This window comes from Aotus nancymaae, unplaced genomic scaffold, assembly GCF_030222135.1.
Source record: "Aotus nancymaae isolate 86718 unplaced genomic scaffold, 86718_ANA_hifiasm-v0.15.2.pri h1tg000040l, whole genome shotgun sequence".
NCBI classification, from domain to species: Eukaryota; Metazoa; Chordata; class Mammalia; order Primates; family Aotidae; genus Aotus; species Aotus nancymaae.
The window spans coordinates 121,625,001-121,647,878 of record NW_026988454.1 but is presented as its reverse complement, the minus strand read 5'-3'; the positions used below and the strand labels follow the sequence as shown (position 1 = coordinate 121,647,878).

At 47.1% G+C, this 22,878-nt stretch overlaps 1 protein-coding gene across 2 annotated transcripts in view; it reads right to left on the bottom strand.

Moving 5' to 3' along the window:
- The window catches only part of LRFN2 (leucine rich repeat and fibronectin type III domain containing 2), a 199,254-nt gene that overhangs the window by 27,006 nt on the left and 149,370 nt on the right, over nt 1-22,878 (bottom strand). For both annotated transcript variants that reach the window (XM_064361071.1, XM_012448568.3), the window contains exon 2: nt 15,844-17,268. In XM_064361071.1, the coding sequence (XP_064217141.1) occupies nt 15,844-17,243 (1,400 nt within the window). In that variant the 5' untranslated portion in view covers nt 17,244-17,268. The remainder of the gene's footprint in view (nt 1-15,843; nt 17,269-22,878) is intronic.

Here is a 22,878-nt window from a genome sequence, read left to right as displayed (position 1 = left end):
CAGTTGTTTAGCGTTTGTCTCCCTGGGAGATGTGAGTTGCAGGAGGGCAGAAATACCTTGTTCATAGCTGCCCTTCCCATGTGTGGCCCAGACTTGAGTCGTAAACTTAAACACCTCTTAAATGACTAAAGATAAACGCAAGATAGACGAAGGCAGGGAGGGAGGATGTTGAATCTGAACAAATAGAATTGGGTGAACTATGAGAATTATGTTCAAAAAATAAAATTAGTTTCATGCCTAATAAAGATAAAGGCAGATTCTGAAGATCAGAGGTAGAGGGACATAGATTTGAGGGCCTGCAATGAGGTATAACTTTTGTTTGTTTTGAGACAGAGTCTTGCTTCTTCGCCCAGGCTGGAGTGCAGTGGTGCAACATCAGCTCACTGCAACCTCTGCCTCCCGGGTTCAAGCAATTCTCCTGCCTCAGCCTCCCCAGTAGCTGGGATTACAGGCATGTGCCAGCATGCTTGGCTAATTTTTGTAATTTTAGTAGAGATGGGGTTTCACCATGTTGGCCAGGCTGGTCTTAAACTCCTGACTTCAAGTGATCCACCTGACTCAGCCTCCCAAAGTGCTGGCATTACAGGCGTGAGCCACCACACCTGGCAAACGAGGCATAACTTTTTAGCCAGTGGCACCCAACAGTGGTGGGGGCTTTCTTGTCTCTGGAAGTTATTTCTGCATGAGGACGCCAGCCAACATCCTAAGGGGGTGCTGGGAATGAGGGGTGATGGGTGGGGGGAGTGGTGGGTACCACAAGGATTCACAAAAAGGAGAGGGTTGACCTGGATGAACTTGAACTGACCTTCTCTTCCTCTGGACTTTCTTTGGTCTAAGAGTAGCAAGAACTAGGCCCATTTTAAAGACAGAAGAACCAAGTCCAAGAGAGTTGCAATAAATAAGCAGCTGGACTGATCCCAAGGACTTTGGCTTTGCCTTTCCTCTCCCTGACTCTCCCAAGTGTTTGGCAACAGGTCCACACAGAGGAACTGGGCTTTGAGGTCCCCTCATGACCCTTCCAGGCCCCTTCCTCCTTCTCTTGCTAGGGTGTCCACTGTGCCCTCCCTCGGGTCAGCATCCACTGTTTGCTGGTCCCAGGAAAAAACCCACTTTGCCATCTCCCAGGTTTCTGTCCATTAAACATGCAAATAAATCCATCTTTAATGGTGGAATTCCCAGCCCTCTGAACTGTAAATGAAGCATTTTTAAGCAGCATTCTGTTCTTAGGCCTATTCTAGGCAGGGTGGGGAAGAATAGGGCTTGGATCTAAACCCAGGCAGTCCTGCTTTCCTGGAGTGGGAGAAGCAGCCCCCAACCCACTCCCTTTTGCTACAGGATAGAAGCTTCCTTCCAGCCCCCTGCCCCTGAGGGAAGAGACTGCTGAGCACCAGCCAAGCCAACCCAGGAATCTTCAAAGCCTCCCTCTTCCACTCAGACCTTTTTCCTAGCAACAATCAAAGCTTGAGGGAGGAGAGCAAAGCAGCCTTGGGAAGCAGCCCTTGGCACTGGCTCACACGCGGTGGCATTTTGACGGGTGGTAAAAATATCTTTCTGGTGTTCAGTGCCGGCTGCCGCTGCTGCCACCATCTCAGCTTCCAAGATCCTGTCTCCATCCTCAGTGCCTCAGCAGCCTCCCCACCTGTCCACGCACACCTCAGGAGTCAGAGCACAGGTCACCGAGCCCCTGACCGAGGGCCACATTCACACCCTACAACTGCCACCTTCATTGCCAGGGCCAGACACCAGCAAAAAATGCACTTCTGAGCCACTAAAGTAGGTGATTTATTGTCAGAAATGCTGCAGCACACACCTAATGAGCTAATTAAACAAGAACATAAATAATTACTCTCTATCAGAGTGTAAGGCTGTGGGGTAGAGGGGTGGGGGATGCTGACAGAGGAGCTGGTTCAGTGACGATGTGGGATGCTCTGCTCTGCAGAGGGAGATCCGAAACTCCTCTCCACCCAAAAGGCTGTGAGTTGGGCCTCACTGAGGTTCCCGGGCCCTGCAGACATAGACCCCAGGACTCTGCCAGAAAAATCATCACAACATGCTGCTTTGTTCCTTACCTAAGTACTTCCTGCTCACTCACAGGCCCACACCCTAATCCCCTCCCGCCCCAAGTGGGAGAGAAAGAAGGGATCCTTCTCCCATTTTATGGATGTGAACATTCAGATACAGCTAAAACCCTGGAGCCATCCCGTGACTGGTCTCCCTGATGCCTTCCCGGCCTGCTGTGGTATATTCTCCAGGTAGCCCCAGAATCTTCTGAATCACATCATGCCAGTCTCCTGCTTTCAAATCTCCCCAGTGCCAGCCCCAGTGATTTCCATCCCATTCAGGATAAACTCAGGGCCTCATGACGGCGAGCAAGGACGTATGTAATCCAGCCCTGTCCAGCCCTCTCACTCATTGGCTGCCACTCTTCCTCCAGAGGCCCTGGAGTCCTTTCCACTTCTCCAACAGGATAAATGCATCCCAATCCCAGGCCCTTTGTATGTACTGTTTCCCCTACCTGACTCTTTCATTCCATTCAGGTCTCCACTCCAATGGCACTCCTTACAGAGGCGATTCCTGACCATGGGTATAAAACTGTAGCCCTCTGGTCTCGGTCTCCATATACTGCTTATTTTTCTTCCTCGTGTACATTTTTGAATTTTTCATCTCTCCCCCCGATGAGAATGTAAGCTCCTCAATGTTCAAGGCCACCCATTCTCTTCCCTCTTCCAACATCTACATTCCTATCACTTTCCTAGGCAAGAGCTGTGCCTGTCTTTTCTCAGCCTGAGCTCTTGACCAGACAATAAATATTTATTGACTGAATAAAGGAGTATCTGGTTCCAAACACAGAGTTTTCCTCTCCCCAGGTCATGCCTCCCCTCAGAACTTCTCACCAGCAACAGGAGGAAGCCTAAAGTCAGGACAGCACGGGCTCCAAGCTCAGGCTCCACCACCTCCAGGCTGTGAGGCCTTGCAGTCACGCCACCTCCCTATGGTTCAGAGTCCTCATCTGTCAAGTGGCAGTAATGGATCACACCTCATAGGGTTAGCGTGAGTCCAAATAAGAGAACATGCAGAATGTCTTTAGAACAGTACCTGGAGTGCAGTAAGGGCTCAGAGACATAGCTACTGTGTGTGACATTCAAGGCCATCTACACGCTGCCCTCTTCCAACCTCTGCATTCCTGTCATTGTCCTAGACTGGTGATTCTCAAAGTAAGTTCCCCAGACCAGCAGCATCAGCATCTCGGAGAGAATGTATTAGAAATGCAGATTCTCAGGCTCCACTCAGTACCTACTGAATTACAAACTCAGGGGGCAGGGTCCTGCACTTGTGTGTTCACAAGCCTGCCAGGTGATTCTCATGCATCCTCAGGTTTGAGAACCACTGCCCTATGGGGGGCTTTCTGCTAGGAAAGTCAAGTGTTGCAAATTACTACTGGTCCTGTTTCTTTATCGACCTGTGATAAAGCAGCACCTCCACAGCGTTTCATGGCTTGATGCTGAGCGCAGTACATTCCCTGCACCTTGACTTTGGGCTTGGCCATGTAACTTGCTGTGGCCAGTGGGATTCAGCAGATGTGATACCAACAGAAGCTTCACATTCGTTTCTGTGGCTGGGCTTACCTTCCTGCATATCTGCTGTCACCATGAGAAGAACATACCTGGAGAACCACTACCCGTCTCTTGGGGCTCCAGAATGAGATACATAGAGAAGACTGAAATCAGAACTGGAGCCTGAAGCTGAGTGCAGCCCCACCCAGCCCAGAGATCAGACCAGTTCAACTCCAGCCAACCTGCAGAGCTATGACTAAGGAAATTCAATATTCCTGGTTGTAAGCCACCTAGAGTTTGAGGTTCTTTGTTATGCAACATGTTTGTGGTGGCAGCTGACAGACATACCAGGGAGCCTCACAGGCCTTTGATGGGGCCTAATCATTCCTGCCTCTGTCTCTCTCTTCATTGGTTTCATCTAAAACAGCTACTGCCACTGCCCGCCGCCCCCACCCCACGCTGCCTCCTTCCTTCCAAATCCCACCTTAACCCCAGGACACAGCTTACATTCCACTGTACCTGCTCTCATAGCCCCCCAGAATATGCTCCTCTTAAGCCAGGTAGTTAGCTCATGGAAAAGCTCACATGGGCTGATTTCACCAAGCAATTCATTTACGTTTTAACCTTTTAGGGGGCTAATTGCTAAACTGAGAAGCTCCTTTACTTAGTGCTATCACTGACTAATGACCTAGTGCAAAGGTTTGGTGTTTAACAGATCTCTTCCACGCTTCATTTCCTGCTGCTCACCTCGCTTACGATACAGTCGAAGTTTATCCACACATCTGGACCAGCACTCCCACCCACAGCATCAGCCCTACAGCCACAGAACACAGTGGAGCCCACCCCTGCTGGAAATAGCTCTCCTTTGTAAAGAGTTAACGAGCTTGTTCATCCACAGTGCACGGCTGCATGGCGCTGCTTTCACCCCGGGGTGGCCCATCACATCCTGTGGTTTTGTGCCATTCTTCCCGCACCGCCCCAACTTCTAAGACCCTGAAGATGACAGACATTAATTTGACTTCTTGTCATGATCCCTCTGTCACGCATAGGGTGCCCACTTGCATCACACACACTCATGCCAGACCATAGGCCTAATTGGCAAGAGGTAAGCTTTTCTCTTTGCTTTGCTCTGTGTCTCCAGAGACGAGAAAAGAACACTCACAGAGAGGCAGGAAAGCAGCCCCATCAGCTTCCTTTCCAGGCCGGCCTCAGCTACAAACTGGCTACTGGTTGCTGGGACTGTGTGGGCAGGTGCCAGGAAATGCTCACAGCCGCGATGCTTTCACCCGTGCAGCTCTGTGGCAGTCTATGCCTCCCCAACATCCATTCCCCACTTCTAACTTCATGGTAGAACGTTGATTTTATCTACTGGGGAGCAACGTGCCCAAACAGGCAATTGCCTTCCTCAGCCTCCAATGTGCATTGGGGGAAATATAATGAGCTAGCAGCAAAAGCCAGTGAGTGGGATTCTTTAGAGGGGTCGGTGCCTGTCTTAGTTTGGGTTTCCCAGAAGCAGACCGTGAGACAAGGATTTGAGCACAAGTAGTTTATTTGGGAGGTGGGCTCAGGAAGCTGTGGTAACGAAGTGTGGAAGGAAGTCAACATAGGGCATTTTGCTAAGCAAGTTACCACTGTGGGCAACTGGGGCACACCCCTACTGGGAGCCAGCGCAGACCATGTCTCTGCCTTTCTCCGAGGGGAAGGAAGCGGGGATATTAATCCTCCTACTCTGTTAAAGGCTAAGGGCTGAACCCAGGGTTGGCAACTCCCTTGTGGGTGGGCCACACCAGAGAAAGTCCCCATGTTGAGAATGTGAGCAAGAGAAGGAGCAGTGAGCCACACATTAAGAATAATGCAATTGACCTGCCTCAGTCCCTGACTGCGTGGAGCTCCCACACCAGCTCTGAACTACCTCCTTCTGGAATGCTTTGACGGAATTGTGAACTCACGAAGTATCTGGCAGGTCCCAATCTACTTAGAAGCTTATTTTGCCAAGGTTAAGGACATGCCCATGACGCAGCCTCAGGAGGTCCTGATGACACATGCCCGAGGTAGTCCAGGTACAGCTTGCTTTTATACATCTTAGGGAGGCATAATACATCAATCAAAACATGTAAGATGTACGTTGGTTCAAACGGGAAAGACAGGAGGTGAGTTGCTTCAAGGTAATTGGTAGATTTAAAGATGTTCTGATTGGCAATTGGTTGAGTTATTATCAATAGAAAGACGTGTCTAGGTAACAATAAGGGGTTGCTGAGACCAAGGTTTTATCATGCAGATAAAGCCTCCAGGTAGCAGGATTCAGTGAAAATAGATTGTAAATGCTTCTTATCAGACCTAAAGAGTCTGTTCTATCAGTAATTCCAAAAGGGAGGAGGGTATAATGAGGCATGTGTGGCTCCTCATTCCCATGATGGCCAAGCTTTTTCAGGCTAACTTTGCAATGCCCTTGACAGAGTGGAGGGGTTCATTCAATTGGTTGGGGGAACTTAGAATTTTATTTTTGGTTTTCAGAATGACAGAAATAACCCCCAAATTTGGAAATGTCAGATCTCTGCCTCTAGAAGCACTTTAACACTTTATGAAGATGTTCTTTCATGCTGTGTCATCTCTCTCCAATTTTATGACAACCTGGTGAGGTAGTGAGCATAGTTATCATTATCCCCATTTAGCAGGTGCGAAGCCTGAGTTTCAGACAAGTGAAGAGGAGGAAGAGCACCAGAGCCCATGTCTGGAGCCCCTGATTCCATCTTTCTTATAGTAATCACTCAGACTCGGCTGAGGGGTAAAAAAATGGCTCCAGCAACTGAAATGCACATGGTGTTTTTGTTTCCAAAGTGTTTCTACATATGTTATCTCTTTGGAGATAACCCCATAGAGAAGATTTTTTTATTCCAATGTTAGATGAAGCAAATCTCAGAAAGATGAGTAGTACATGGGAGAGCTGGGATTGAACCCAGGCCTTCTGGCTTCTTCCCTCACTAGCAGTTTAGAGACCAATCCCCTAGCTGTGGATTTATAGAAACTCTGTCTACCAGCGCCGTCCAAACCCCTAATTTCACTGGGCATGATGCTGAATGCATGTCAGAAATCACTGGGAGAGCTTTAAAAACATAAATATTCAGGCACCAACCCAAGCTGACTCAGAATCCCTTTTTTGGTGGGGGGATGCGACTTCTCAAGGGGTTCCAAAACACAGTCAGGGTTGGGAAATATGGGTGGTAGGAAGCCCTGGGCTCAGGGTCAGAATGCCTGAATTCCATATCTTCCCCACCCCTGGTCTGACCTGGGCTGTTAATGAGGCTGAATGGAGCTGGGTTCTGTGAAAATGCCTGGGGAAGTTCAGCTGTGAGATAAGTGTTCCGTGTTGTTCTGACGGCCACCACCACAGCACTGTCCCCAAATCCCAGACGCTCCTCCAGGCTTAACCCCATCCCTTTGTAAGTCTTTTCTGGTGTTTTCCTGGTATAAAATAAACAATATCCCCACTCCCATCTCCAAACTAACCAAATGTATGTAAAGTTAACTGGGCTGGTTCTCTTGTTATCTCTTACTGGAGGGGGAAAAAAGCCTCATTTCAGAAGAAGGGAAGACCGGATACATGCTGTAATCTCTTTATTCCTGCTAATTAATTTTTATCTTTGGAGCTCTCTCCAGCCACAGCTTTTGGAGATTGAGAAGGGAATAACATGTGGAGAAATTAGTCACCTCTGAACAGATGCTCTGAAGTATTTTGAATCCCAGTGGTGTTACCTTCTTGAGGACAGTGAGAGGGGCAGGATGTGGAGATAGTAATATGATTTGAGATGCTCTAAGAAGGTGCCCTGAAAAACATCTCCCTGTGCACAAGACTGCTGTGGTTTTAAAACTCCACCATTAGAGATTCACTCCTTTGGGTCTTTCAGAGCTCCCAATTGAAGTCTAAATATTTCTGAAAGGGGTTATACCGTGTATCTGGATCCCTTAAAGCCTCATCAGATCATTTTCCAAGTTTACAGCTCTGTTGATTTTGAAAAACAGAGACACAAGAGGCAAGCTGGGGAACAGGGACTAGAAGAGGGGTCCAAGAAGAAAAAATGGGCAGGCTCCTCGTGATCACAAGCACTCTCATGTAACCAGTATGCCACTGTTGACTATGAAGGACACGGTTTCAAATACATGAGCTCATTCAATCCTCACAACAACAATCCTATGAAATATGCAGAAAGGAATCTCTGTTCTCATTTTACAGATGAGAAAATAAAGATGGAGAGCAGTAAGGTGATGTTCCCATGGACCCAGGACTGGTAAGTGATGGAGTTGTGTGGATGTGCTTCCTGCCTTCCTACCTTCTCTATATTACTGATGGTGCATTGTGCCCAACGTGGAAAACAAAAACAAGCCCTGTATTTCCTAGCCTCCTTCGCAGAAATGTGTGCCCAATGACATTCAAGCAGAAGTTACTGGGTGGAGATTCTGAGAAACTCCCCATTGTGCCTTCTTGCCCTTCTTCTTTTCATCTTTCCTATTGCATAAAAGTGAGATGAGATCACTGGTGCTCCAGCAACCATTTTGTACTATTAAGTGACCTTAAGGACACAAACTGTGTGCTGAGTATGGCAGGACAGAAAGACAGAAGGAATTGGGCCCCTGATGACCATGCTACTCAGAAAACCAGACCTAAATTCTCTTCCACTGGACTTCTTTTACATGAGAGATTATAAACCCTTATGAGTTTAAGCCATACTAATTGAGTTTTCTGTTCCTCCTAATCACCACACTTCTGACTCCAGAGTCACTTCTTTCTGTGCTGCCTCTAGCAACTTTGTCACTTCACAGTGTCTTACCTGGTGAGACGTAACCCAGAAATCCTCATCTTGCCCACTGATCACCTGGAGGCTCCCAGGTGGTAGAGCGGAACCAAGCTTCTCACTGGCATCCTCGTTTCCCCAACGTTGCTGGAACTTAGAAGTATGAGACTGAGTCTCAACTAAAGCTGACAGAGAAAATCCCTGTGGACTCCCAGAAGGCTACTCCATACTTCCCAGAAAGAGAAATTATAGCTGGTGTCCCCTCCCCAAGTCTCCAGCCTTAATAAAAACTCTGGGGTCTTAGCGAGAAGTGCCCCACAACAGGTACATAGCACGGTGGAAAGGGCTGGATATAGAAGACTACATTTCTTAGTCTTTGCTTGGATAACTGTAAAATCTACTCAATCTATTTGAGACTAGTTTTACCATTTATAAAATGGGTTTAATATTATTGTCTTCTGCATCCCCTCTTGTAGATGTCACGTTTCAACAGTGTGGGAAAAAAAAATAGAAAATATAAAATCCAAGGCAGGCTGATTTTGATGTGGGCTCTGACCAAGGAGTTGCCTTTCCTCCCGTCCACCCCTATTTCCTCCTCTATACTGTTCTCTTCCTCTGCCTGTGGGGACTCAACCCACCCTTCCAGAAGAATCCAGGCCCTCTGGGAGAGCAGCAGAGTCAAAGAATCTTCTCCTGCTGGTCCTGTCCCTGGCATGCCCCCCTGTCTTTAGAGAACACCTGTCCCTACCAGCTTCTCCCCATGGCCCCAGATCCTGAGCTGTTGATTTCATTAGTAAATTTTTTTCCACCCCACAGTGGAGATGGCTGTCTTTTCACGGGGAGGAGCACAGCTACCCTGAGGTGTGGAGTGTTTAAGATCCTGATGGAGTGAAAACTTGCTGAATCTGCCCTCTTGTCCTTTCCCCAGATGGGAGGCAGAGCAGCAGTAAAAGATGCAGCCCCCTGCCTCAGCCCTGCAAAACTCAGTAGGGTGGTACAGTCTCCCAGGACAGGGTGTATGTCTAACAATCACGGAAGAACATGGCATGGAAAAGGGAGACTGTAGATAGGGTGGGACAGAGGCTCGGGTGACTGTTGTCTCCCCGCCTTCGGGGTCTCTCTCCTTACAGCCCTTCGCTTCTCTACACAAGGATGGGGGCAGCATAACGAGCGGCACCAGGCACCACTGCATCTCGGCTGCCTGCCTTAGGAGCATGCCTGCTCTTCCCCTGGCCCTCCTGGGGACCGTTCCAACGTCATGCCTGATGACAGATGTTCTTGACATCTCTTAGAGACACGTGTTTGTGAATGTCACTTGGGCTGATAACGACATGCAGGGCATTTAACTTTCCATGTCACACCAGGGATGAAGCCAAGATGGGATGAGCTGATTCTCCCTCCAGGGTGGCAGGGGAGGCTGCCTTTCTGATTCCCCTCTCCCAAACTTCCCCTACCCCCATTGACTCCTCTCCCCTTTGTTGCTGTCACCATTAGTGCCAGCCCCTTCCTGATAGGGCGGGTCCCGGCATTAAGAAATAGGACAGTCAGCCCTCCCCAGTTACACAGGAAACAGGGCAGGCCCCACTTGTGGACTGTCTCTCGTGTGCCACAGCGCCTGCCTGCAGGGCTCAGCTGTGTGTACTCAGGAAGGGCAAGCAGCTTGGGAGTGCAGCCGGAACCGTTAAATAACGACGGAGCTTATTAGCTGAAAAAAGAGCAAGGCACTATTTTAGATAGCCTAATTCAAATCTGGTCTGAGTTACCCATGATTTGGGGCTATCCGTGCCTCTGCTCCTCTTCCCTGGTATGTAGACTAGTGATGTTTTTAGACACTGCTCACAGCTCTTCGGGGTTTCTGTGGGACCTTGAGGTGGGCCACTGGTGACCTGTCAATGGCCTATGTCCAGGTCTGGTTGAGTTCTCTGCGCCTCTGCTAAGGTTTTTGTCTCTGACCTCAGGTCCTGGAGCTCAAATGCCTGTGAGAAACGGCACCCTAACCCTGGGTGGCAAGGTGACACAGTGGCCCCAACTGGTAAAAGCAGGTGAATTTAGCAACAGTGGAAGCCACAGTATCTTGATCATGGGATTATGAAAGTCTCAGGTAGATACACACACAATGAGAACTGGAATCATTTAAGTCAAATGTTTTCACTCCTGCCTGAAAGTCAGGCTGCCTGCTTAGTATCCCTGGAATGGAGTCAGCCAGGTTCTACTGAACCCTTTTAGTATGGGCAGCTCACTACTTTGTGGCACTTTTACTTTAATCCGCTGTTGGGCAGCTTTGATCTTTATTTCAAGTCTGTCCAGTTCACCGAATATTGACTCAATAGCTATTTTGGGCTAGGACTTAACTAAAAGCTGGGGACATGGAGATGAACATGCATGAATATCACATGCTAGCGAGGAAGACAGATACAAAGCCAAATCATTTCAGAGCCAGATGGAGAGCAATGAGAGACATGTGTAAGGCTGTTGCTGTTGGAATTTTGTTTTTGTAATGGGCCAATGCCTACTTCCGTGTGTGTCTTTCCCTCTTTTTCACCCACAAATTCTTCGAATAAGTTAAAGGAATGATGACTTCTTTTCTAAGTCCTCTCATCTCCAAGGTAAACTTCTTCCATTTCATATGTGCTTCCAGAACCTCATTTTCATCAGCCTTCCTCTGGATATGCTGCAGTTTGTAAACATGACTCTGAAGACTGTGCTGTCCCAGATTGAACATGTGAAAGCCCTGCTCTGACAAGCTTGAATGACTCAGCAGAACCATAACCTCTCATGATCTGACCACTATACTTCCATTAGCGCAATTAAAAATTGTCAGATCATGAGAGGTTTTGGTTCTGCTGAGCTCCATCACATTGTAGCCATAACAACCTCAACATCAACTACAACTCTGAGCCTAGGCACACAGAATTTCTGTCCAGCTGGATTTTCCTACCTTGAACTTGTGCAATTGCAATGATTCCTTGAACCAAAATGGAGATAGATGATTGATTGATTGATTGATAGTTTTGTGGACATGACAACTGGTCAAGCATCTTTTCTGTGTAGTTATCAACCTCAATTAGAAAATACACTGGCAGTCCAGAAATCAGACAGATGTTGAGGCAGAAGCCAAAGGCTTCTGGCATATTCACATCAATTTATTCATCAATCTGGCTATTTGACCAGTTACAAATTCTCTTCATCAGTTTACAAGTCTCCATTTTGTCCACAGGACAGCATGAGAGTTCGCTAAATGTCCTGTACAATTGTGACGTGCTCTGTTTATGGTAGTGACTCACAGCCAGCAGAAACTCCTAGGACATTTTCCAAGTGTACCTGTCACTCCAGAGATTCTGGTCCAGCTGAGAATCACTATGCAAGGGGAGGTGTCCCTGAGAAGATTGCCCTCATGAGTGACAAGGAGGCAGATAAAAAGGTTGAGAACTACTGGTCCACATCACCTCCTGAAGACATAGTTCAGTGACTTGGCAGGATTTGCCCTTAGGGAACCCATGTTAGGTCAGCATTCTTTTCCGTGGGCTCACAGCTGCCTATTGAGAAAGTCTTTCTAGAATTGTATAGGGACTCCATGTCCAGCCTAGCACCCTAAGGATTACAGGGTTTATTCCCTGAAAAGCTGACCATCCACCCCTTTCCCATCTTAGGCATCTCTCTGTTCAGGCTATCTCAGAATCACCACTGTGGGATTGAGAACCTCATCTACTTGCTCCTTTAGTCCTTACTCACCTACATATGACCCATCAGGGCCTGGTGACCAGAACTCAACAGGCACTGTGATGCAGGCCTGTTGGGCTTGGCCATCCCTCTCCATAGTACTGGTCTTGTTAGGTTGAGGCTCTTGGCAAACATACAGGCTGCCTGCACTCAGATTCCATCTCTGCTACTTACCCTCTGTTTAACACATTTAGCAAGTTTCTTCTATGTAAAATGAAGTAATAGTTTTTACCTCCTATGGTTTTGTGAGAACTAAAAGAGTTAGTGCACATAGAACCCCTAGAATAGTGCCCAGCACAAATAACCCATCAATGCAGGTTTGTACTATCATTGCCGCTGTTGCCACTGCTGCTCTTCTCCTTGCTGGGGAAGATGGAGGCAAGTTGCAAGTCTTTGCCTCTTATCTATTCTCATTGTAACCTCTTTCCCAACCAGCATTTTTTCTTCTTGGACATAAACATGGGCTAAAAAGCCCTCTTTGGCTGCATTTAGCTTTCTCTGTACAGCATGTGCTCCTCTCTAATACTCATCTTCAGACACAGACCTTTCCTCCCTTCTTTTGTATACCTTCCTGTTAAAATGAGCAGGGCAGAGAGCCCTGTGCCCGCTGGTGTCCATTCTTTCTAATGAGGACAATTCATTTTCTAAAAATCCAGATTCTTCATTAGAGTCTCCTATTTCTCTCAAATCATAGTCCCTTTTAGGACAGTGAGCAGCACGACCACAGGGATTGAGCCTGGATGCTGAAGCCAGAGGCCGGAGTTCAAATCACAGCCCTGCCTCTTTCTGCTGTGTGATCTTGGAAGAATTTTATTTTTTAATTCTCTCGGTCTTTTATGCTTCTTGATATGTCCAGGAGGATTAAATAAGATACCACCTGCAAAAGCCAAGCATCAAATAGAAGGCTGGCAATAATGTTGGCCAGTGATTACTATTACTATTATCTGGCTACAGACTCACACTTTTTTCTCAAAAATGTTGGAAATTTGTCTTCTTAAAAACTGAATTGTATATCTAACTTTCCTCTTCCATTTTCTTCCTCAGGATGGTGGACATATTAGTCTTATTTTAATACTACTATTACTCTCAGTGCTGCTACTACTGCTACTGATAATAACAATCTGTATGCCTTGAGTGTTTGCTACTATATGCCACCACTATTTGGAGAATTTCCATGCTGTATCTCCTCTTATGTGCATAACCAGCCCTGAGAAGTCACCATTGTTAGCTGCATTTTTTTAATTCCAAAGTTTCTGATGCTTTCATTTAATCTGTATTATATTTAGGAAGTTAGGATCTCCAGGTTCTAAATCACCAAATAAAAGCAATTTGAATTCCCACCTTGAGTGATTACAGGAGCCTAACCCAAGCCCTCCCCTCCTCCTGCCAGTATCTTTGAGACCCCCAGTGAGCTGAGCCATTTTGGCAACAGTAGCATGTTGCCTTCTGGAAGCCAACATCTTTTCTCCCACCTCGCAAACTGCGTTTCCCTGTGCAAACCGCAGAGCTGATAGCTTTTTGCCTCTACACTTTTTATCAAAGTCATGACCATATAATAAATTCCCAAGTAAAGAAATATATTTGTTTTCAAAAGGTCAACCTCACAAGTTAGCAAAGAAATGCAAATTAAAACAAGTGCCATTTTTCACCTCTCAAATTGGCAAAGATGAAAGTAATTATATATTCAATATGGCAAAAGTGTGATCAAAATGAGTACTTGCACTGGTGAAAGGGTAAATATTTATATGTAACGTATAAAGATTATAATTTACCTGTAAACCAGCAATTCAACTCCTAGAAAAATATGCTAAGGAAATCACAAATATAGTTATGAGCAAAAATATCCATCACTCTATTACTTTGAATAATGAAAAATAAGAAACCACCTGAATCTCCAATAATAGAAAATCAGTTAAATAAATTATGGTAAAGCCCAATAAAAATATTTTAATGCCATAGGAACTAAGCTAGCTGTAATACTGAATGGGAAGAATTAAGATACAGAAAATATACTAGATTGATTATAAATACCATTTGAATGAACTCAGACACCTTCCAAATTTCTCTTGTTAACTTTGGATAGCGGGATTTCAGGTAATTTTTATTTCCTTCTTCATAATTTTCCCTACTTTCCAAATTTTGAATAAAGACTATGACTTTTATAGTGAGAAAAATACATATATGCATATCCATATATTTCTATATATGTGCATATATGCATGTGGATAAGTTCCAATACTGCTTTCTCTCCATCCTGAGACATGACACTGCTATCCAGACAAGGCCAGCAGCTGCCAGGTAAGGGGAGTACCCCAGCTCCACTGTGGTTTCCATGACACACCCACCCTCAGTCACATTGACTCTTCTCCCCCAAAGCTTCCCATCCACAGACATCATCTCAGACAGTCAGAGCTAGAGGAGACCTTCAGGATGGATCACGTGTTCCTGATCTCTCTTGCACCATGGGCCCTTTGGCTGGTGAAACTCATGGGGTCCCTTCTCCAAACAATCATTTTACATTCATAAAATAAAACACACAGAGCTTCAAAGGAGACCATGCATTCCTTGAGCGGTAAGGTTCTAGGCCATGTCCTTCATATTTCATATAAGGGAACTAATCTGTGGTTCGGCATCTTGGCCCTTGGTTTTTGTACTCCCTGACATTGACCAGCAGACGGTGGAACTCTGTGACCATTTTCCCTCTGAATGACTTATGTGATTCTATCGAAGCATTCCACGTTTAACCTCCCTTTCTATCAGACCTAGAAAATGATCGCTTGATTTTCACAGCAACTTTCCAAGGTCATTATCATTGTCTTCATGTCTAGATGAAGACAATGAGGTCCAGGGGGGTCAGCAGAGGTGAGAGGGGTGATGATACCTGTAAGACCCAGGGGGCTCACATGATGTGGTCTGACTCAGTCAGTGCTCAATTGGGAAAGGGAAGCTCTTCTTTCTCTAGGGCTCTAAGTGGGCTGTAGGGCTGCTTAGAGGTCCCAGCAGAGGACTTCCAGAGGAAAGAGACTGCCCATCAGTGAAGCCAACCCAGAAAAATGTAGAACCTAGGGCAGGCAAGACATTGAGAATACAGGGTTTGTGGGGGACCTCTGACCCAGCTGAACCTGAAGCAGGTTCCTGACTTGTTAATGACACAAGTCAACATACTACCCCTCCCTTTCTCTCTCTCTCTCTCTCTCTTTTTAAAGCCAGTTTGATTCAGTTACCTACAACTGAATAAGGGCATTTAGTGAGTGTACAAACTAAGTCATGTACTAATTGTCCCTATCTTACAGATCAGAAAACTGAGGCAGGCCAGGAGAATGAAATGGCTAGCAAGTGGAAAAGCCATAATTTGAGTCCCACTCTTTCTGACCTCAAAGCCTTAACCATGACTGCATATGAGTCCAGGTGAAGGTCAAAAGCATCCCTCTTTGGGGGAGTCAGAATCTTCAGCCAAGAGGTCTATTCAATGTTCTTGCATATCCTCCATCTGGGCTCAGACCACATGGTCTCACATGGCTCAGAAGCTCATGGCCACATGATCACTGACCATAGCCATCAAGCCAGGAGGTGTGGTCTTTCTCTACACATATTTCTTAGCCTTGTGGTTGATGTTCTTTCTACCCTCTTACCTGCGTGAATGACACAGTTTGCTCCAGAATCCCCACAGACACCTTAGGGGAAGAGAGGTATAGGTGGGAGCAGCCCCCAACCCTCCCCGTCCCCTTCTCCTTCCCAGCCAGACACCCTCCCTGCCTTTGCCGTAGCTGCTCACTCACCTGTAAATCAGTACCTCATCGTCAGAGCAGTTGTACTGCAGCTGGTACATCTTCACCCGGGGTGCTGATTTGCTGACAGACCACTTGACCAGGGCCGAGGTGGTGGTCACTTCAGACACAAGCACAGCCCGTTCCGGGGGGCTTTTGGGAGGCTCTCCGCCCCCACTGCCTCCACCTCCCCGGCTGGTCTTGCTGGAGCCAGTGATGTCTGAGAGGCGGGACTTGGGGGAGGCAGTGCGGCTGGTGCTGTTGCTGAGGTGTGGCAGCTGGACGATGGAGACCTCCACCGTGGCTGTGGCCTCTCCAGCGGCATTGGCAGCAATGCAGGTGAAGGCACCACTGTCCTGAGATGTGGTGATGAAGACGTCCAGGGTGCCGTTGTCATAGACAGCGGTCCTTGAAGAGTTCCCTACCAGGTGGTCATCGGGGGCTACCCAGTGGATCAGGGGGCTGGGGTCCCCGATGGCTTTGCACTTGAGTGTGGCCGCCTGTCCCTCCAGAACCAGCAGCTTGTGTGTGTGCTGGGTAATGAGAGGTGGCTCACACATGAACTCCTCCTCACGTACATGCCAGAAGTAGCGCCCCTTGAGGCCCCCTGGGGAGCCACAGGTTTCCAGGTCATCATCCCGCTCGAGCCTCCGCAGCCAGAGAAGCTCACAATTGCAGTGAAGTGGGTTGCCCCCAAAACTAAAGGACAAGGGTGGGGCAAAGGGTGTGGCTGTCAAAGCCGAAGCCTGGGATCGGGCAAAGATGGGGTCTGGGGGCAGCTTCTGTAGCCGGTTGGAGGTGAGGTCCAGGCGGGCCAGTTTCTGCAGGTCTGCAAAGGTGCCCTCGGCGATGTGGTCCAGCAGGTTGTGGTCCAGGCTCAGCTGGTGGAGGTTGACCATGCGCCGCACGGAGTCCCACGGCAGGCCGTGGAGGTTGTTGTAGGAAAGGTCCAGGTCCTCCAGTGTCAGCAGGAAGTCCTCGAAAGCCTCGTCTGCGATGCCGCCCAGCTGGTTGTTGTTCACGATAAGGTGCTGAAGGTTGACCAGGCCCCGGAGGGTGTCCTCCCCGAGGCTCGGCAGCCGATTGCTGTCGAGATGCAGGGAGCGGAGGCTCTCGAGGTCCAGAAAAGAAAAGGGCTGGATGTGGCTGATGGTGTTCCTGGACAGGGTCAGGTCCACCAGCCCCGTCATGTTGGCAAAGTCCTGGCGGCTGATGTGGATGATGAAGTTGCCACCCAGGCGCAGTTCCACCGTCCGCCGGTCAATGTCAGGGGGTACAAAGAGCAGCCCCTTGGAGGGGCACAGGGTCCCCAGTGACTCAGACAGGTTCTGGCAGACACAGTACTTGGGGCAGGCGTCGACCACGGCAAACGCCATGCCAAACGCCAGCAGGCCACCAAGCAGGGTCTCCATGGTCTGGTCACTCAGGCCACGGTGCCTGGAAGGGAGGAACACAAGGTCAGGGTCAGGAGGCAAATTCCTAACGCACTCACCCAGAGCTTCCTCCCTCACATTAACCCTCTCTGTCTTAGGGAGTGGCAGAGAATGGCATGTGCTCAGGCAAGGCCTACTCTCTTCCAGGAATCCCTCTAATTCAGTTTTACTGTTTCTCTTTTCCTTAGCTTTTATCACCCTCTAACACACTATTTAGTTTACTTATTTATAATGTTTATTTATTGTTTTCTGTATCACTCCTGTATGGTCAGCTCCAACGAAGGCAGGCACTTTTGCCTGTTTTACTAACTGCTATATCTCAAGTATCTAGCTCGGTGCCTGGAACACAGTAGCTGCTCAATAACTATTTATTGAATCATTGGATGGAAGGAAGGAAGGAAGGACGAGATTCCATACCACTGGCTTATCTAATAATTGAGTTTGAAAGGACATTATGGGTATATTTTGAGACACAATTTAACCTTCTTAATTGGTTTAGGCTCAGCATGAAATGAAATTGAACCAGCATTCCTTAAGAATGAGGTTGTGGATAAGAAGAGAGCTGGTGCTGAGAGACTCCAGGGTCAGTGGGGAACTGTTTCACCAAGGAGAATCCACATAGTTCATGAGTCTTTAAGAATGTGGGAAGCGAAGAAAGAGGTGTGATGGGAGGCAAAAGTGTGAACTTCTGAACCCTTCGTAAGCAATTAGCCTCTGTCTGGACCCCCACATACATCTCACTCTGAGATGTCTCACTCTGTCTCCCAGGTCTGGAGTGCAGTGGCACAATCTTGGCTCACTGCAATCTCCGCATCCTGGGTTTGTATGATCCTCTTGCCTCAGCCTCCCAAGTATTTGGGACTACAGGCACGCGCCACCACACCCAACTAATTTTTTGTATTTTTAGTAGAGACAGGGTTTCACCATGTTGGCCAGGCTAGTCTCGAACTCATGACCTCAGGTAATCCACCCACCTTGACCTCCCAAAGTGCTGGGATTACAGGCGTGAGCCACCATGCCCGCCCCTCAAATTACCTTCTAAGCATACTAATTAGAGTTCTGCAAAAATGACTTCTAAGACCAATAAGTTAGGGAAGCATTGCCTACTCTTGCTTTCTCTCACAACAGCTCTACATGCATGAGCAAGTTTAGAAGAACTGAGAAATTCTGCTGCAGTGAAACACTAAGTTAATGTTTAATTTTCCATTACTCCTATTTCTTTTTACTATAAAGACATCCCTTTTTCGAACAAGTTATTAAAACACACACACACACGCACACACACATATACATATATATACATACATATACATACACACACACAGAGAGAGAGAGAGAGAGAGAGAGAGAGAGAGAGAGAGAGACAAGGTCTTGCTCTGCCACCCAGCTGGAGCGCAGTGGTACAATCCTAATTCATGGCAGCCTGAAACTCCTGGGCTCAAGTGATTCTCCCACCTTGGCCTCCTGAGGAACTACAGGCACGTGCCATCATGCCTGGCTAATTAGTTTTATTTTTGTAGAGTCAGTCAATATTTTGCTATGTTGCCCAGGCTGGTCTTGAATGTCTGGCTTCAAGCAATCCTCCTGCTTTGGCCTCCCAAAATGTTGGATTTACAGGCATAAGACACCTCACCTGGCCAATATCTTGTGGAAGTAGAACTCCACAGCTCCTAGTTTGAGAAGCACAGATGCAGACAAAACTAGCTGATTAAAAAAAAAAAGATGCATAGTCTATTGAAAAGTCTATTCCAATCATACACTTTATTATACGTATTTGAATTCCAATCATACACTTGATTACGTGTATTTGAATTCCACTGTGTGTCTCGTTAAGGGTAAATCTCCTGCCTGAGATCCTTCAAGGGCCAGAGGCCTGCCCTATATTTTATCTGGAGAGAGCATCACTGTGAAGTAGAAATATGATGTGAGCTCAAAATGTGACTTCAAATTTTCAAGTGGCCATATTTTTTAAAAAGGTAAAAAGAAACAGATGAAATTAATTTTGATAACATATGTAATTATTATTACTTATTAATGAGATGTCTAACGTTTTTATTTTACAAAGTCTTCAAACTATTAATGAGATGTCTAACGTTTTTATTTTACAAAGTCTTCAAACTATTAATGAGATGTCTAACTTTTTTATTTTATAAAGTCTTCAAAATCTGGTGTGCATTTTACACTCAGAGCACATTTCAAATGCTCATTAGCTATATGTGGCTATTGGCTACCATACTAGATACTGCTGTGAACTGTAGCTCACAGGCCAAATATAGCCTGTCACCTGTTTTTGTAAATAAAATTTTATTAGAACACAGCCATGCTTATTTGTTTACATATTGCCTATAGCTTCCTTTGTGCCACCGTGACAGAGGTGAGCCATTGCTGCAGATAACATGTGGCCACCAAAGCCTAAAATATTTACTATCTTGTCCTTTACAGAAACATTTTTGCTGACTTCTGTTCAATAGGATATATATTTTTTTCATCTTCATCATAGCACCTTCATTTAAAAGCCTTTGCCAAAGTACCCAATTCCACACAGCTCTGCCCTGAACTCCCCAGGAGCTCCTGCCCACCCTGCCAGTCCCTGTTCTCACCAAGCTCCTACTTAAGTAGACCAGCTTCACCTTACCCAGGCCCCACCAGGTCACAGGTGTCAATACATGGAAGCTTTCCATCTGCTACCTTTCCAACTTGCTCTGTGCTCACATGTGTTCTGGCCTTCTAGGTCTGTATTTGCTGGAGCCTCATCAAACAAAATGAGGATCTTCTCCATCTGCATTGAGTCTTCAGTTTTCTAGCTACAACTTCCTATGACTCACTGTGGTCACAGAATGAAGAAGGCTGAAGGTTTTCTGGCCATAGCATCTGCTCAAACAGCATTGAGTAGTATTCTCTATACCCACAGGTACACACGAACAGCCACATCCAAGGATGTCCCTTACTAATTAATCAAGAAGTGGTGTGTGTGTGTGTGTGTGTGTGTGTGTGTGTGTGTGTGTGTATGGGGTAGTGTTCTATGGCCCCATGATAAAGAACATCCCCCTTATGAGCTCTTATTAGTAAATGCAGCAGTATTCTAAGGTTAGATGGCACTTCCCAACATTTTCAAGCCCTGGCACACAGGAAATTATATTTGTCAGGTGCCCTGGGCCCAAGGCCAAGGCTATTCATGGCCTGTGCTGGATATCTTCCACCCTCCCCTAGCCGGCTCTGTATTCTGGGAGGCTGACCCATACGGACTGCAACTGTGCAATATAGATGGACTGCCTATGCTGTCTTCTGTGCCTTTCCACCCTTGGCTGTGTCGCCTGCCCTCTGGTAGAGGCAGCAGTGGTGACAGCAAGCAAGGAAGTCCCGGACGCTTCAGGATGCATACCCTGGAGCTCAGAGGCACAGAGCCCATGTTTTAAATGGTGTGTCCTTATGAATTAAGCTAAATAAACCACACTTTAAAAAAAGTTTGTTGAGGATTAATAAACATCTAATGAATTCCAATCTGTGACATAATAGAGCTGGGTAAATATATTTTAAGTAATCAGCATGGAAGATTACTGACAGAGAAGTGACTATTGAATCTTAATTAAAATTGTATTCTGAGAACTGTCACTTAATATATTGTTCTAACAGCCAAACAAAAGGCAGCTTAAATCCCAAGCTGGGAGGGAGAGAAGGGGAGGAGATGAATATGTCTAATTATTGCATATCTAGGGGATAAGTGCTCTCTCTTTTGGGCAAGAATTTGGACAAATGCTGGAAAGAGAAACGCAAGGCCTAGTTCCTTCTAAGTATCTCGGGGTGGTGTAGGTGTGAAGGGGAACAAGGAGAGATGGCAATTAGGAAAAAGGGCTTGGAGCTGGAGCAGAGAGATAAATGAAAGTGGGCGGGAGGGACAGCGGGATTATTTGTGGGCAAAGCCAAGAGGGGTATGTGGGGATCAGAATTGAGGCTGGAATGGATGCTGGTATCAAATGTGAGAATCAGCCTTCATAGGAGGAATCCATCTGCAAAGGAGCGAGAGTTTGTCTGCTCAGAATGTCTACGAGCCTGCGCTGGGGGGAGGCTGAGTGGCAAAGAGAGGCAGATACAGGGTAGCAGGGAGAAGAAGAAAAACACTCCCCAAACCTAATCTACAGCGCTCCAGGGAAGCAGTCCAGTCTTGGGCATTTACCCAGGATAGAAACAGTATTTCCTCCCTTCCTTGACTGGGTTTCTTCATGCAGTCTTCAAAACCCTAGAAGGTGAGTGCCACCATAACTGCATAAGGTACCCTGTGCAGGCAGAAAGAGGTGTCCCTTCTGGGCACTGCTAGGGTTCTGTTATCTGAGCCACTTCCTGCAGTGAGTGCCCCACCCTACCTTGTGGCCAGGGATATTGTCATCACCATTTTAGCTACTAGGAAGTGAGGTTCAAAGAGAGTTGAGCCTGTCTAAATTCCTCTAACTACCCTGGAAAGAACCACAGTTTAAACAGAGATCGTCTGGCTCCAGGCCATGCTCAGAGTAAAGGAGGCCCCTCTGGAGGCTTCCATGTGCCTGGCGTACAGAGACTGGCTGTCTCTACTACAGGTTTCTTAGTAACCAGCTGTTCAACTACATGCAGGCACTGGTGTTTCCTGCTTGGGGGCAGGCCTGGAAGGAACACAGGCGTTCTTGGAAGTAGAGAGGCCTAATTGGCCCAGAAAGACCCACCTGTCAGGCCCTGGTGATGGTGAGTCTCTTATACATATGTACACGCGTTCAGAGATACATACTGGCAATAATAAACATAAAGTTGTAGAACTAGGCTGGTGGTTTGTAATAAAAGCCTCCAGATATGATTTTATATTTAAAACAAAAGGGAAAAACAAAAATGAGGACAGAGAGTGGAAAAATAATGAACATGGCAGCAGAAAAGAGAAGTTTCTTTTCCTTGTTTTGACCATAGGCTTTCCCTCCGGCCAGGGCCTTCCTCCCCTCACTCCCATCCCTGGGCTCTGCCTCCCAGTTAGAACCACCTCAAGCTATTCCAGAAAGAAGAGGCAACAGTTAGCAGATGGCTGGCACGATAAATGTGATATCTCTCCACCCTGATTTCCATTTAAAAGATACCTTAGCAACCAGCCAAGGAGCCACCTGCCCCTGGAGCCTGTAAATCAAGTAAGATGCCTGTCTCTGCTTCAGGTAAAAAGAAATGGCCCCTCCAGGGTGCTCCAGGCCTGGAAAGTGTGAATTAGTAAGAGTGGGAGGGGTTGGGATCTGCCAGGGAGAGGTAGCCGCCTGTGCCTTCTTTCCAGACTTCCCCTCCCAGAGCCCCACTGCTCCCCATAAATCATACCACTCAAGGTGAGCCCTGGAGAAAGCAGCTCTGGAGAAAGGTGCGGGGAAAGGAAACTTGACTTCCGCTTGGATGGGGGAGTACAAGGCCAGACATGGACTGATGGGCCGCATCTGATTTGGGACTTGCTGGGGGTGACTGCTGCCAGCACCCTGTGTCAGCTCCAGTGTGAAGCTCCTATCCCTGCCCTGCTGTCTCCAGCACATCCACCTCCCTGCAGGATACCCATGGACTCTCAGGAAGTGGCATTCTGAGGTTTCTTCTAAGAGGTAGCATCAGTGAGTCGATTTCCAAA